The sequence below is a fragment of the Dromaius novaehollandiae genome, chromosome 16, assembly GCF_036370855.1.
Source record: "Dromaius novaehollandiae isolate bDroNov1 chromosome 16, bDroNov1.hap1, whole genome shotgun sequence".
NCBI lineage: Eukaryota > Metazoa > Chordata > Aves > Casuariiformes > Dromaiidae > Dromaius > Dromaius novaehollandiae.
The window spans coordinates 9,617,366-9,630,444 of record NC_088113.1 but is presented as its reverse complement, the minus strand read 5'-3'; the positions used below and the strand labels follow the sequence as shown (position 1 = coordinate 9,630,444).

At 44.0% G+C, this 13,079-nt stretch overlaps 1 protein-coding gene across 1 annotated transcript in view; it reads right to left on the bottom strand.

Moving 5' to 3' along the window:
- TOP1 (DNA topoisomerase I) overlaps nucleotides 1–12,610 on the bottom strand; it is a 69,471-nt gene extending 56,861 nt beyond the window's left edge. Inside the window, exons 1-2 of the mRNA XM_026093000.2 lie at nucleotides 12,445–12,610; nucleotides 11,888–11,912 (exon numbers count right to left, since the gene is read on the bottom strand). Of these exons, the coding sequence (XP_025948785.1) occupies nucleotides 11,888–11,912; nucleotides 12,445–12,477 (58 nt within the window). The 5' untranslated portion in view covers nucleotides 12,478–12,610. The remainder of the gene's footprint in view (nucleotides 1–11,887; nucleotides 11,913–12,444) is intronic.
- Nucleotides 12,611–13,079: the final 469 nt, after the last annotated feature.

Below are 13,079 nucleotides of genomic sequence, written 5' to 3'. Positions count from 1 at the left end.
TAAAAGGAAAAGGTTAATTGTTTATGACAGCTATCGACTCCAGGAAAAATGTTTTAAATTAGGAGACTGTAACTATTCATAAAAACAGGTATTTTAAAGACAGCTTGGTTATGCTTCCTTACTAAAATACAAGCGACATACAGCTATAATATTATGACTCAGACAAGATGCTGGCTCCTCAGGAAGGCTTCCTGGCTTTGGAGTCGAAGAACACAAGGAAGACACAAGAAATCAAAAGTGAAAAAGGCTCTTGCAAACACATGTAACCCACATTCATTAGCAAAGATATTCTGGACAGCTGGAGCAGTATTTCAATCTGCTGGAGCAAGACAAAATAACCTAAGCACCTGAAGAGCTCCAGTATGACAGCTTGCAAGTAGCAGAACTAAGAGCAGCAGTATTCCGACTCTGATTTGTGCCCGTGTTTCTTTGCTACAAAAGCTAGAACAAGATGGCACGTACAACAGGATTGTGAAGTCCTGCAGAAATATCAAAGTCACTTTTGTTAAAAGCTGTCCATATCTCGCATTGAATTTGTACTGACATGAACCTATTGCTCTCGATCCACCAATTTACACTTGTGTGCTGGAAAATAATTTGCACCTTATTTCTTCAACTGCCAGAAAGCACTCAGGTCTTTTTGCCCTCTCTTTCTAATGTGTACTGGTACCAAACTAAAGGAACCTAATCTTCAGTCAAAAACAGTGCTAAAAACTATGCACTAAAGGGGAAACGCTTGTAAGGAAAGTTTCCTCTGATCCCTACATCAGGGGGTTTACTGTTCACAAGTGTTACGACAGACGTAACACGTTTTAACAGCGTCAGTGACATTCTCAGTCCTCAAAAGAGGAGCAGGCAGCTTTTCATTCCCCATCTGGTGGTCATTAACTCTAGAGCACAAACCTCAGAGTACGTCATTAGTGCTGCTCCATCCCTCCATTTTGTACATGCTGCTTGTGTTGTAATGAATCATACCCTCACATGGATCTCTCCAAAGGGCTCCTGCCTCCAGTTTCCCCAAAAGGCCGGATTAAAATGGAGAGCGCTTGTCTAACTTGTACGTGTACCTTCTTAGGCAAGTTAAAACTGGTACCCGCCCATCCCAGCTGTTTTATCTCTCCAATAATTGATCTTACTCATACACTTGCTAGGATTCTCAAACTGGCAGAAGGCATAACATGCCGTGTTGATGCTCTTCCTATTGCTCAAGGCATAGTTAGGAGACATTCAAACCAAGTGGCCCATATGGTGCAAGACTAGCCTGATAAATACCTGACACCAGAACCCAGCGCACAGACCAGGAAGCTACTGCTCCATACAGCCAGTCCAGCAGTCCTACTAACTGAAAAATCCAACGTGCAGTATCTTAGTGTTTGTGAGATGATTTAGTACCACAGAAAGAGCAGGGTTCAGCTCCTGGGACGAGTGCCGCATTTAAGGAAAAAAGTACAACAACATAAGCTAAAACTACACAAGCTTTTTTTTTCTTTGTACTGGCCTGCCCTAAGTATCTCAGTCTCCAACTTGAGAGAAAAATTAAAAATTGAAAATTAAAGTCCGAGTTGGAATTGGACCTTCATCCTAGCCAGACAGCTTTATATCTATTTCTGTGCTGGAAGAAGTCACTTCCTCCCACTCTGTTCTTGTTCTCTACCTCTAAGAAGAGCTTAATACTCCCGTCTCCCACTGTGTTGCCTGTTTAGGCAGTACGGCCTTTGGACAGGATAACAACATATAGCACAAAGGACCTTAATCCCAGGCGTAGCGTCCAGATGTAATAGAGTGTCCCTCCCCTGTGCTTCCTGCCCTCGGCTTCAAAAGATCTCTCTTCATATTCAAACCTCCACCTTCCCATCGGCTGCCAAGCACACAAAGCAATGCAGACTATGCTGACAGCCGGCAAGATGGCATCACACAAAACCAGAACGTGGAGTAAGGAATTGTCAACTCACTTACCACTAATCTTTCCAAGGACAGAAAGAGCTCACCTCTGACTCACATCTACCAGAAACCGATCAAGGAACATAGTACTCATATCTGATTATCAGGTGTCCAAACCATCTCAGGTCACAATCTGTGTGATAGGCATCCCCTGCCACCATTTGTACTTTCCTCCTCATAAAACTCTGCATGGAAACCACAAAAATAGACCCCTCTCTCAGTTACACTATCCAAACTTCAGTAACCTCTGCACTGCAGCTGTAACTCCACAACATGTTTCTCAACTCTCTCAATACCTAAAAACCCACAGCACACACTTACTAAAGATTAACTTACTATATTTCAGAGGAATAAACAAAAGAGTGCCCACTGTTTCCCCACACCCTCCCCAAGGTTTTTTCAAACCACCTCAAACCATGTCCCTAAAGCAAGAAACTGCAACCTCAGAGGAAGATGAGCAGCTGTTTTGACAAGTCTGGCCCTTGGTCAAATATTGCAATATAAGACTTGAGCAGTAATGCACTGCCATCAGTAAAAAAGTTCAACTAAAGTACATCACCCTGGTCCTGGAATACAGGTCATCTTTCCCATGTTACATACAAAGGAAAAATGAACAATTGCCATTCAATTCAAAATGAAATTAAATGACCTTCTATCTTTCAACAGAAGAAAAGCTGCAATAACAGAAGAAAATGGGTCCTCGATAACACTTTGCAAGTTTATATGCTCATGCATCAGAAGTGGCCAGAGTAAGTAACAACTGCCAGGACAAATTAAAAAGCTATCTATACTTAGGCATTGTTCCATTCCCATTATTTTCTTTGCTCTTTACCGTGAAGCTGTGTCTCTGGTCTATATCTACCAGAACAATCCTTTAAAATTTTGTGAAAATTATTCCATTTAGAGATTGCTGCACACTTCTTCCAGCTGCAAAATTACAGACACTTGGATGGAAACAAGACAACTTCCATATCCATGCAGTTTACACTGACTAGTGGAAGAGGCCCAACACTTCAAAGGTTAAAGCATTTGGAAAGCTCACTCCAGAGCAGCCAGAAAAACAGTGCTCGTGCATTAGCCCAATGGGTTTTAAACAGGACAAGCTATATGCAGTCTTACTCATGTTGAATAAGAGACCTCGTATTTCATTTCTTCCTATCGCTTATTCCATAACTAACAATGCATAATTCTCTGCTAGTGAGGTCCCAGATGTTTGCTGCAAAAATTAGTAAGATGCTGCAAATAAACAATTAGGATTTCAGAATAAGCAGCAAGTAGTAAAAGGAAGACACAAGATTTTATTCTTTCTTACTCCATAAAGATTTTATAAAATAGCATTATAGGAAAGTAAGGGACATTTTGAAGAAGTAGAACTGTGTCTCAGCTGAGGATGTAAGAGCGTTTCTCCCACAAATGAAGTCGTACTACCTGCTAAAACGCGGTACGTCTACTTACCACAGCTGACAAGAAACAGCACACACACAGCTAGCATATCTTCACTATATAGTAGGGCTTTAAAGGAGACAGACATATGACCTCACCAAAGGTGAGCTATACAGACTGACCAAAACACACTGGTGAAGCTGCGAGAACTTTCCAAGCTTTCCTGAGGCAGAAATCACTCTCTCACTCATGGAAAGATACTCCTAACTACAGGATCCTTCTGCTTCAAAGCTGAATTCCATGAATGACCATCTGTCTTTAACAGGCAACCATCTATGTAGGACATAATTGCAAAGGAGCAAATCTACATTTTCCAGTGGGCACCATGAGCCTCAGCGCTTTGTGACACTCCTAGAGAAGCAAGCCGTTCTCTCTATAACACACCCTAAAAAACCCTCTTCTTGCTGATGAAGGTGTATGAGGTAAAAAGTAAATACCTGCACAACCACACACCTCACAACTGCACAGAAGCAATATGGTAACAGCTCATGAGCATGCGCAAATACATCCATGGGAGGGATAGTCAAAAACACTGCTAAAATATCAAAATAAACCTTCCAATAAGCAGCTTTGTGGAAAGCAACTTTGAGCACTAAGAGATTGACAGGATCCCTCTGTTAAAACAATATCCCACTATCCTGATGTATCCCCTCTTTACATTGCAACCATCCCAATTTCACAGATTATTTTCTTCAAACTTAAAGGGATTTATGTAGTTTAAATGGAGACAAAGATACTTTTTTTTCTTGAACAGGTATTGTCTGCTGAGGCTGAATGACAAGTAACTACACTAAACTTTCCCATTATGCCTCTGATATTTGAGCCTACACTGCCCCCATCCCATCAAGATATGCATTTCAGATATTTTCCAACCCCTGACTCCAAAGATTTCCAAGGCAGGAGGAAGGCATGCTCAGTGCTGTCTTTCCTTGTGACTCCATGTTGGAAACTAGCAGTTTTCAAATGCACAGCAGTTTTCAGTACAGATTGTATCTAAGCTGAACTACTACTGGATCTGCCTTCTAGTGAAGTCACTGGGATTTCAGTAACAGTTATGAACAAAGGAAATTTCCATAGGGTGAAACAACAGTATGTAATGTAGTATTCATGTGGGCTGTTTGGCTATTTCTTCTTTTCCACTCAGAAATGTTATTCTAGCAGCCAGAGAAGCCAGGGGATGATGGAATACATCACTGCACCTCTGCAAAGAAACACTAGCGAATTTATGACAGGCAATACATACTCTAAATGCTGTCCCTTCTCTGCACATCTTTCCTCACTGCAGATCCCCCTCCATCTCTATCATTACTTGTTAATGGCCAAGGTCTCCTACTGCCCCAAGTGGATCAAATCTGGTGATCTCCACTGGTTTTGCTAGAGAATCTCCCAGAACATTGTTTATTGCAAGAACGGGCAAAAACATTGTATTATATTTCATATCACCCTTCCTGCCAACACTGCAGTACAGAAGGAGGTTTAACAAAATACTTTTTCTCAAAAAAAAAAAAGAAAGAAAGAAAAGGTCATCAAACATTGATGTGAAGTATGTGTTACAAAATAACAGCTTTGGGAAGACTGACTGCAATCTCGATTCCTTTCACCTTCATTCTTGGATCTGGAGCTCTCACTTGCTCATCAGCTAAGTAGCTGTCAAAGAAAAATTCAGAATCCAAATCTCAATTTGAAAATATGTACATGTACTGACCCTTCTAAAGCCAACAGAAACTTCCAAGCATTAACTTTACCTCTTTTTTTACATCACCTCTTGAAAGCCGTCTCACTGTGACACCAGTATATGCTACTGCAACTTCACTGTTATTCTTTATGGTTATTATTAAAAAAAGCTAATGTTTGAGGTGGAAAAACTTCTAAGTATAAATCTGATTAAATCCACTGGAATTATTTAGTATTGATGTCAGCCAGTGCATTTTGAATGAATGTTGTGTTAAAAATGCTATAGCCTTGTGCATACTCAGAAACCAACACTACAGCTTGTTCAGCTGAACTACTAAACAGCAGGAGCCATAGAGCAGAAAAGGCTCTCTCTGCTCTGCCCAGCACAGCACTTAAACACTGTATTAATTCAAATGTTAAACCAGTGACAGACAGTGGGAGCGACCAGAGGCACATGTGGTGGGAATTTTTAATAGGAGATCCCTAGAGCAGACAGTTAATACCAGAGTAAGGACAGCAGCAACTGGGAATACTGTTTAAAAGGAACCGTTCTATCATAGCTAACAACTTGTTTTTAAGTTGTGATTTCCTAGCCCTTCGTTTTGAAAAGCAGGTCAGCAACATAAACTCACACGTTGCTGAAACAACAGCAAGTCTGTACCCTTTCTCTTGTTCTCTTAACAGGAGAAAACATTTTGAAATCTAATGATGATACCTATTTAAATGCTGACAGTGCTAAACAGCTCAGAGCTTGATAGTCACACAGGGAGAAGGCATGGATGGGCATATTTGTCATATGCTGCTGTCTCATTCAAATGAAACAGCCCCAGAAAAGCAAGGTGATAAACATGAGTTTCTGCAGTGAATATTCTCTCCCAGATTTGCAAACCTAAGACCTAATTGTTTAAAAATGCAGGTAGCAGTGGAATATGTAATACTAAATACTATTCCACCCCCATGATGTGGAGCATGAGGTTTTCTATAAAACTTGGGACAGTTTCTATAAAACTACCAGCCGCAAAGGCAATTCAATCTAATAAGCTAATAAATACTTCTGAATGACTGCACATCTTGCAAGGATATCTGAAATTATATTAGCACAACCAGCTCAAGCTGGTTGAAAGAGGAACTATCCCATCTTGAAAAACTATAGAAAAAAATCTGCAGTGGTTTGTTATGTTAAATTATCCTTTTCATAAATAAAGTCACTGTATCATTAAAGTCCATCCCTTCAACCCAATAACAGAAAACCAGAAACTGTCAGAACTCTGCTGATTTTAGCAGATCTATGACAATTTACACCGCAAGTAAGGATCTCATACAGTCTTTCTTTAATAGGGCAGTGACTTGTGCTATTTCAGCAGGTATTACTTTAACAGGAACTCAGTGAAATCATTAACAGAGGAATTTGAGTCAATGAGATGTTAAGTACTTGCTATAATTACATATTATTGCAGTTTCTGCTGACAGTGCAACTTAGGCAGTTGGAATTCAATGAACTATCCAACAAATATCTAAAGCCACAGTTGTAACTGAAATTAAATCTGAATTTGTGTTTGAATCCTTTAATGAACTGTGTGCCTTGTTTAAGTAAAGCCATGTAAAAATTCTCACTTTTGCATAAATATTGGTTCCACAGCTAAAACTAATGTTTTAGAAAGCAGCCGTGATAACAGGTTAATAAAAGATATCTCCTAACACTGCAGTTAAAGGGCAAACATCTTATGAAAATTTGCTAAAAGTAGGAAGTGTATGGGCCGTTAGCCACCAAAACAGACCTTCAACCCTTTTAGGTAATTCTGCTGAGTTTTAACAAAAACAGAAGTGGCTGCAGATAACAGGAATGCATTCAACTCCCCACTCCCACAAGACGCCCATTAAGTTTTAACCTGAATGCTGAATGTGTCAAAACAATTAACACAACAGACCTCAAAGTCTTTAGTAAAGCCATTCTGAGGCTACTCCTGGGCAAAAAACCAAAAACATCTCATGTGGCACCTGATATTTAAGAGCATCTTACCAACAGTATTTTAATTCACTTTTCACTAGCTTTACCTAAACCTGGCATTTGAGACGTGTCAGAAGTGATCAACTTACTGCAGAGTATTCTCATTTGTAACAATTTGCAGATTCCTTTAGGAAAGCTACACTGTTACATTCTGTGACCTCTGCACCAGATAGCTGTGAAGAAAGCACTAAAAAAACCAATGCCGGAACAAAACGAAATTTTGCTGGAAGTGGAGTCTAATATTAAATACTTTTAATAGCAGAGACAAGCAATTTCTTAACTTAAAAGGACCCAACTATTGTTCTGAGTACAGGCTGTGGGCAGCACTTCTTACAATACAAGCTCATTGACCACCTCGGTTTGGAAGCGAAGGCAGGGAGCCATTCAAAGCTCGAGTTGGAAGGAACAAGTCACATTCTTTAACATTCACACATCCATGTATCACAAAAAGGGAAAGAAAAATTTCAGTGGAGATACCAATCTGTTTCTAAATACCATTAACTACCTGTTGTCCTTTGGAACACCAGCCAAACATTTGACATTTTAAAATACTGATGACATCATGCTCCCAGGGAACGTGAAGACAGTTTTGCCCTGACGTGTGCAAGATACAGAGCACAAGAGTTTGGCTTCAAGCTTCCTAACTTCATCAGTTTTTTTTAGTAGAGTGGCTGTAACAACAGTACTACAGTACACAGAGCCCTATGTCAGCAGCAGCCCTGTGCTCAAGAAAAATAATCTCCCACATCCAGAAGACACCAACTAAGCAGAGGCAAGTGGAACAAATCTAGTCTTCAGCAGACTATTTCAAATCCATTAAGAAATTTTAAGGTTCTTTTTGTCTGCTTGCTTGCTTTTAAAGTTCTTGTTTGCTGCTTTTAAGTTTGTTAGTATTTAAATTCCCCCCCCCTCTCTGTTCGCCTCCACCTTCTAAGTGCCCAGCTCTTTCACCGTAAATGAAACATATGAAACACGGACTTAAGGCAAAAGAGAAAACAGGTGCTGAAATTGCATAACTTGCAAGGCATTTGCTCAGCACTCTTGTCTTGTTGAGCAAAGTAACTTAATTTCTGTCTTGCTCACTCCCTTTCACATCTTTGCCCCGATATACAAACCTGCCATATGAATGCACAAGACAACATAAAAGCCTGTCAGTTTCTGATAAGCTACAGAAGCAAGAACAGCAATTGCTTCCCCCCCCCCCCTTAAATTTACTATTAAAGCAATTAATTCTAGCATGTTTGACTTCTGGAAGCTATTTCTATGACGCTGGGCAATCACACTCACACTTGAGCCCTGTTAATATACTCTAACATTTGCTACAGTGATATTGGCTTCAAATTGCATCTGAACATTATTGGTCAACTCAACCAGAGGAAAAACATTGGTTAGGGTGCTGACTTAACTTTTTATATAAAAGGGTGCTGAATTTTACAGAAGTTCTGTTCATGGACTGACTGCCAACACATTCTGTTATACTGCAGGAATAGCACGAAAAGCATTTTACAGTTAGTGCAATTTAGTAGCTTTGGACCGATTTTTATTATTTTGCAAACAAAAATAATTTTTATCTGTTGCACTCTGCAAACACAAGAGAACTGAAAGTCAAGATAAATTCCTTTTAGTCTCAATACTGTTTGCTGTAGTAAAGGTTGTTATAGTTGAACTTCCAAACCTTACAGGCTAAACTAAACAGAATCCAAACAGGTTTTGCATCTGAAGTGATTTGCAGCTTACTGAGGAAAAGGCAGAGGGGAAGAAAAAAGATCCTCCCTCAAGAGTTTGTAGCTGTGACTTAAAATTCACACCTGTTAAAAAGAGGCTATTCTTAATGATCAAGCTGTACTTAGAGATGACAGCTTTCGACTATCATTTCCCTTCTACAGTGCTGCAGATTGTGAGGATGGAACTTGAAAAAGGCTTGCTGTTTCAGTACAATATTATTCTCAGGATGGCCTGCAAAGAGCCACTGCTACAACAGGACATCGAAAAGTCTCTGCAGCATGTACAGCCACTGAAAGTATAGTTAAGGTGAAAAAAACACCCACTACAGACAAATTAAACAAGAGGGACAATCTGGATATTCAGATGCAATGCAATTTACCCAAGCTGAAATTTGCCCAGGACACTCTTGCTTAGAGTGATCTGGCTATTTAATGACAAGAAATAGCCAGCAATGCACATTTACAATTGGCATCCTCTCTCACACCTAATACTATTCCACTCCCAACAAAACGGGTGTCTAATCAGACCTAGGGTCCTAGCTACAATCAGGGTGCTCCTTGGTGACCTGCAATCATCGAATAGATCCACTCCCACCCCCCTTACTTCAGTTGCAACATCTTGTGTGCTCAAAACCCAAAGTAGTATGTCCATTGACCTAGATATGAAAGATATTTGTAACAACAGGAAACTTCAAAGTGCTTAAGTTATTCTATCATTAATACAATATCCAGAAGTCACCCAAAACACTCTTTATTAACAGAACTGTTTACTGCTGGTACACTCAACTCCTAAAATTAATCAGTACCAGCAACAAACCTTCCCTTCCCCTTAATGTAAAGGGAAAGGCAGCCTAAAAGGAGACTTTGGCTCTACTGTAAGAGCTGTCTGACAATAATCAAAGTACAAACCAACTCTAAACAGCTGGATAAATTTGAGATTCCTACCACCCCCTCCTCATCTTTGCCACTAAATAGGATCAAAAGAAGAATAAGAGCTAGAGCTCTCACCTATGCCTAAAAGAGAACTGATATTCTCAGAGCAGTGTGTGACAGTTCTGACACAAAAGTGCAAGGTACTCCTGTGCAGAGGAAACAAGCCTGAAAAAACACCTCAGAGCAAATGGAGATGACAGGTTTTCAGGAATATCAGTCTTGGTCACAAGGTTGGAGAGGACAGTGTCTACACAGCATTATTCTCTTACAGAACTAACAGGGTTACACACACCTTTCATCACTGAAGAGGATTTTGGATTTTAGGGGCCCCTGATCAGCCTCACTGATGTTTCATGACAGCCATAAAAATAAATACAATGGGCAAATACAATGAGAGGAAAAGAGCACCAATACCTCCACTATGTTTGGTGCATCTGATTCACCAGTAATGCACTTTTTCCATCTAGATGTCTTATTTTAAATCTGTGTAATGACTTTCTCCAACACATGGTAGAAGCCAAAATTAGAGGAGTTTTAAGCGCTGTGTGCCTAAAACCCTCATAAAAATAAAGCAGCATACAGTCACAATGGAGCAGGAAAACCCTCTTAAGATGTTCATAGAAGTTGGAATGGAATAGTCAAATATGCATCACTTCCCCTATTTAAATCAGTGAGTAGCTGAAGCTTTCCAGGGGTTACTTCTCCCTAAATAGAAGCGATCCTTCGGCAAATGTTTCGCAGCATAAGGCTACAAATATTCAAATACATGCTTACATGTAAGGTTTTTCAAGAATTCCTATTGCATTTTTGGGGAACTCTACTTCCTCCCTTTCTTCTGTTAAGAATTATTCATAGAGCTCTACTGTAGCTTCAGAGTTGAAAGAAAAGTTCAAAAACTGTAGATTTGAAACTGCATGCTCCTATTGCAAACACACAACCACACCAATGAATGGATAGAGAGAGGGGAGCACACAAACATGGATCTGTAAATATTTACATGCAGTAGCTTGCAAAGCAACCAGGCACACACACATTGTGCAGAAAGGTGTGCTGAAAATGAGCGTTGCTGTAAGGATGCATTCAGCCAAGCTAATGTATCTTCTCTTCAACCCTTTTTGTCCTCTACCATCTCACCAGTTAGGGGACAGCTCTACGCTCCTCAGACACCCCCACCAGTATGACAATAACACATGCATGCAAAAGTAGGGTCTTTTTAACCTCCTCTTCCACACACACCCCCCCCATCCTCCCAAAATCTGCCATGTACCAAGCTGGGGAGAAAACAATTTGCCTCCTAGAAAAATGCATCAACACTCAAAAAAAAGTCGGTAGCCATCAGGCTTCTAAAAAAACATCATTATGTATACATACAGACATACATACATATAAAAAATAATAGGGCTCCTATAACCTTTCTAACCAAAATGAACAGTCAACTTGCAAACTTTCCGAAGTGATGCTGTCTACCTTTCTGGAATTGTCTACGCTGCCTTTTTTTTTTTTAATGTGGGCTTTTTATTTTTTTTAATTAAAAAGCCCCACCCAAAAAGGTAAAGTTACATCAATTAAACAGCAAGGAAAGAAAGAAGAGTGATCTTAAAATGGATGCAGCAGAATCTTTAAAGAGCAACATGTTGCAATCACCTTTCATTTTAGGGGAAGGGAGGGATTCCCTGAAAGGAACCGAGCAGGGGAGCAGTGGGGGGAGGGAGGCTGCGATAAAAACCAGCTCGGGGATTTATTTTAGCTAAAAACTTTGCTTTTCTGCCTGCTCAGAAGGGGCCGTGGGCCGCGGATCGGTGCCCGGCTCCTCCGCGGGAGGCTCCTTTTCGGCAGCTCAGGGAGGGGGAGAAGCAGAGAAAGACACACACAGCACAGAGGAGAAAAAGAAAATGGCGCAGAGACTAAGTCCCGACCGTCGACAAGGCGACTTTCCAGGGAGGAATCGGGGGCCACGGGGGGCGCCGCGGGGCCGATGGGCGCGGATCGGGGGCCTCCGTAGCCCCCTCTCGGGGAAGAGGGGGCCGGGGGGGGCCGCGGCCCCCGGCAAAGGGGCGCTTTGGGCGGCTCGATGGGAACAATGGGGCCGGTGAGCGAGGAGCCGGGACTTAGTCTCTGGGACGCCATGTCTGTGCGCGGCCGGCGGCGCCGCGGCCTCACTCACCGTTCGCTCGGAAATCCGCCTCGATCTGCGGGAGAGGGGAGACAGGGAGACACCGTGAAAACGCCGTCCCGGCTCGGGGGGTCCCGGGGGGGGGGGGGCGCGGGGGCGTCTCTCCCCCCTCCCTCCACCCGCTCAATTCTCGTTTTTACAAAAAATTAAACGGCACACGAGGGACAACCAGCCCGCCGCACCAGTGCCCTCCGCGGCGGGCGGGCGGGCGGGAGGAAGTTGCCCCCGGCCCCCGCTACCCCCTTCCCTGCGGCCGGCGGGGGCCGCACACGGGTCCCTTCCCCCCCCCCCCCCCCCCAGCCCCGCCTCGGCGCAAACCCGCCACGGGGGTCGGGCGATGGGGCGCCCCGCCACGGCGGGGGCAGCCCGGCTTGACAGGGCTCTCCGCGGGGCCGCTCGCGGAGGGGCAGGCGGGGCGGCAGGAGGGCAGCGCCGCCCGGCTGAGGGCGAGGGCCCGCGGGGGGCGACCCCGGAGGGCAGCGAAGGGCCCAACGGCCGGGCGCCCCCGGGGAGCGCGGCTCCCCCCCCGGGGCGGAGGGAGCTCTCACCTGGGAATCGTTGTGCAGGTGGTCGCCGCTCATGCCGGAAGGCGCGAGTGGCCGAGCGGAGCGGAGAGCCGAGCCGCCGGGGAAGCGCGGAGCCGGAACGCGACGGAGAGCGCAGCCCCCTGGCTCCGCAGCCGGTTGTGTAACAGACTAAGTCCCGATTTCCACGCACTGCGCACGCGCGGCGCCTTTTAACCGCGGGGCGTGGCCGCCGGAATGTTAGGGAGAGCGTTGGGGGGAGCCGGGAAACGGCTCTTCGGTCACTTGCACCCGGGCCACGCCCCCCGCGCGCGCCAGGCGCCGCTACATTTGCATACAGGCCACGCCCCCGCTCTTGCCGCTTCCCTCCGAACGCAACCGACCGGCCACCCCCTCCCGCGCGCCCGGCGCCGGCCTTCTTTACATATCCGGTCCCGCCTCTTCCTCCCGCTCCTCCAATAGCGCGGCGAAAGGAGGTGTTGGTTGGAAATCCGACCCCGCCCCGCTGCTCCCCCCTCCCCCCCATTGAAGGAACCCAGCGCATTGTGTAAGGACCCATTCCCCACTGGGCGCAGAATGCGCGTGCGCCCCACGGCACCCTGCGGGCAGGGCGCTCGATTTGCATACGACGCCCCGCCCTTCGCTACGCAGGCCCCGCC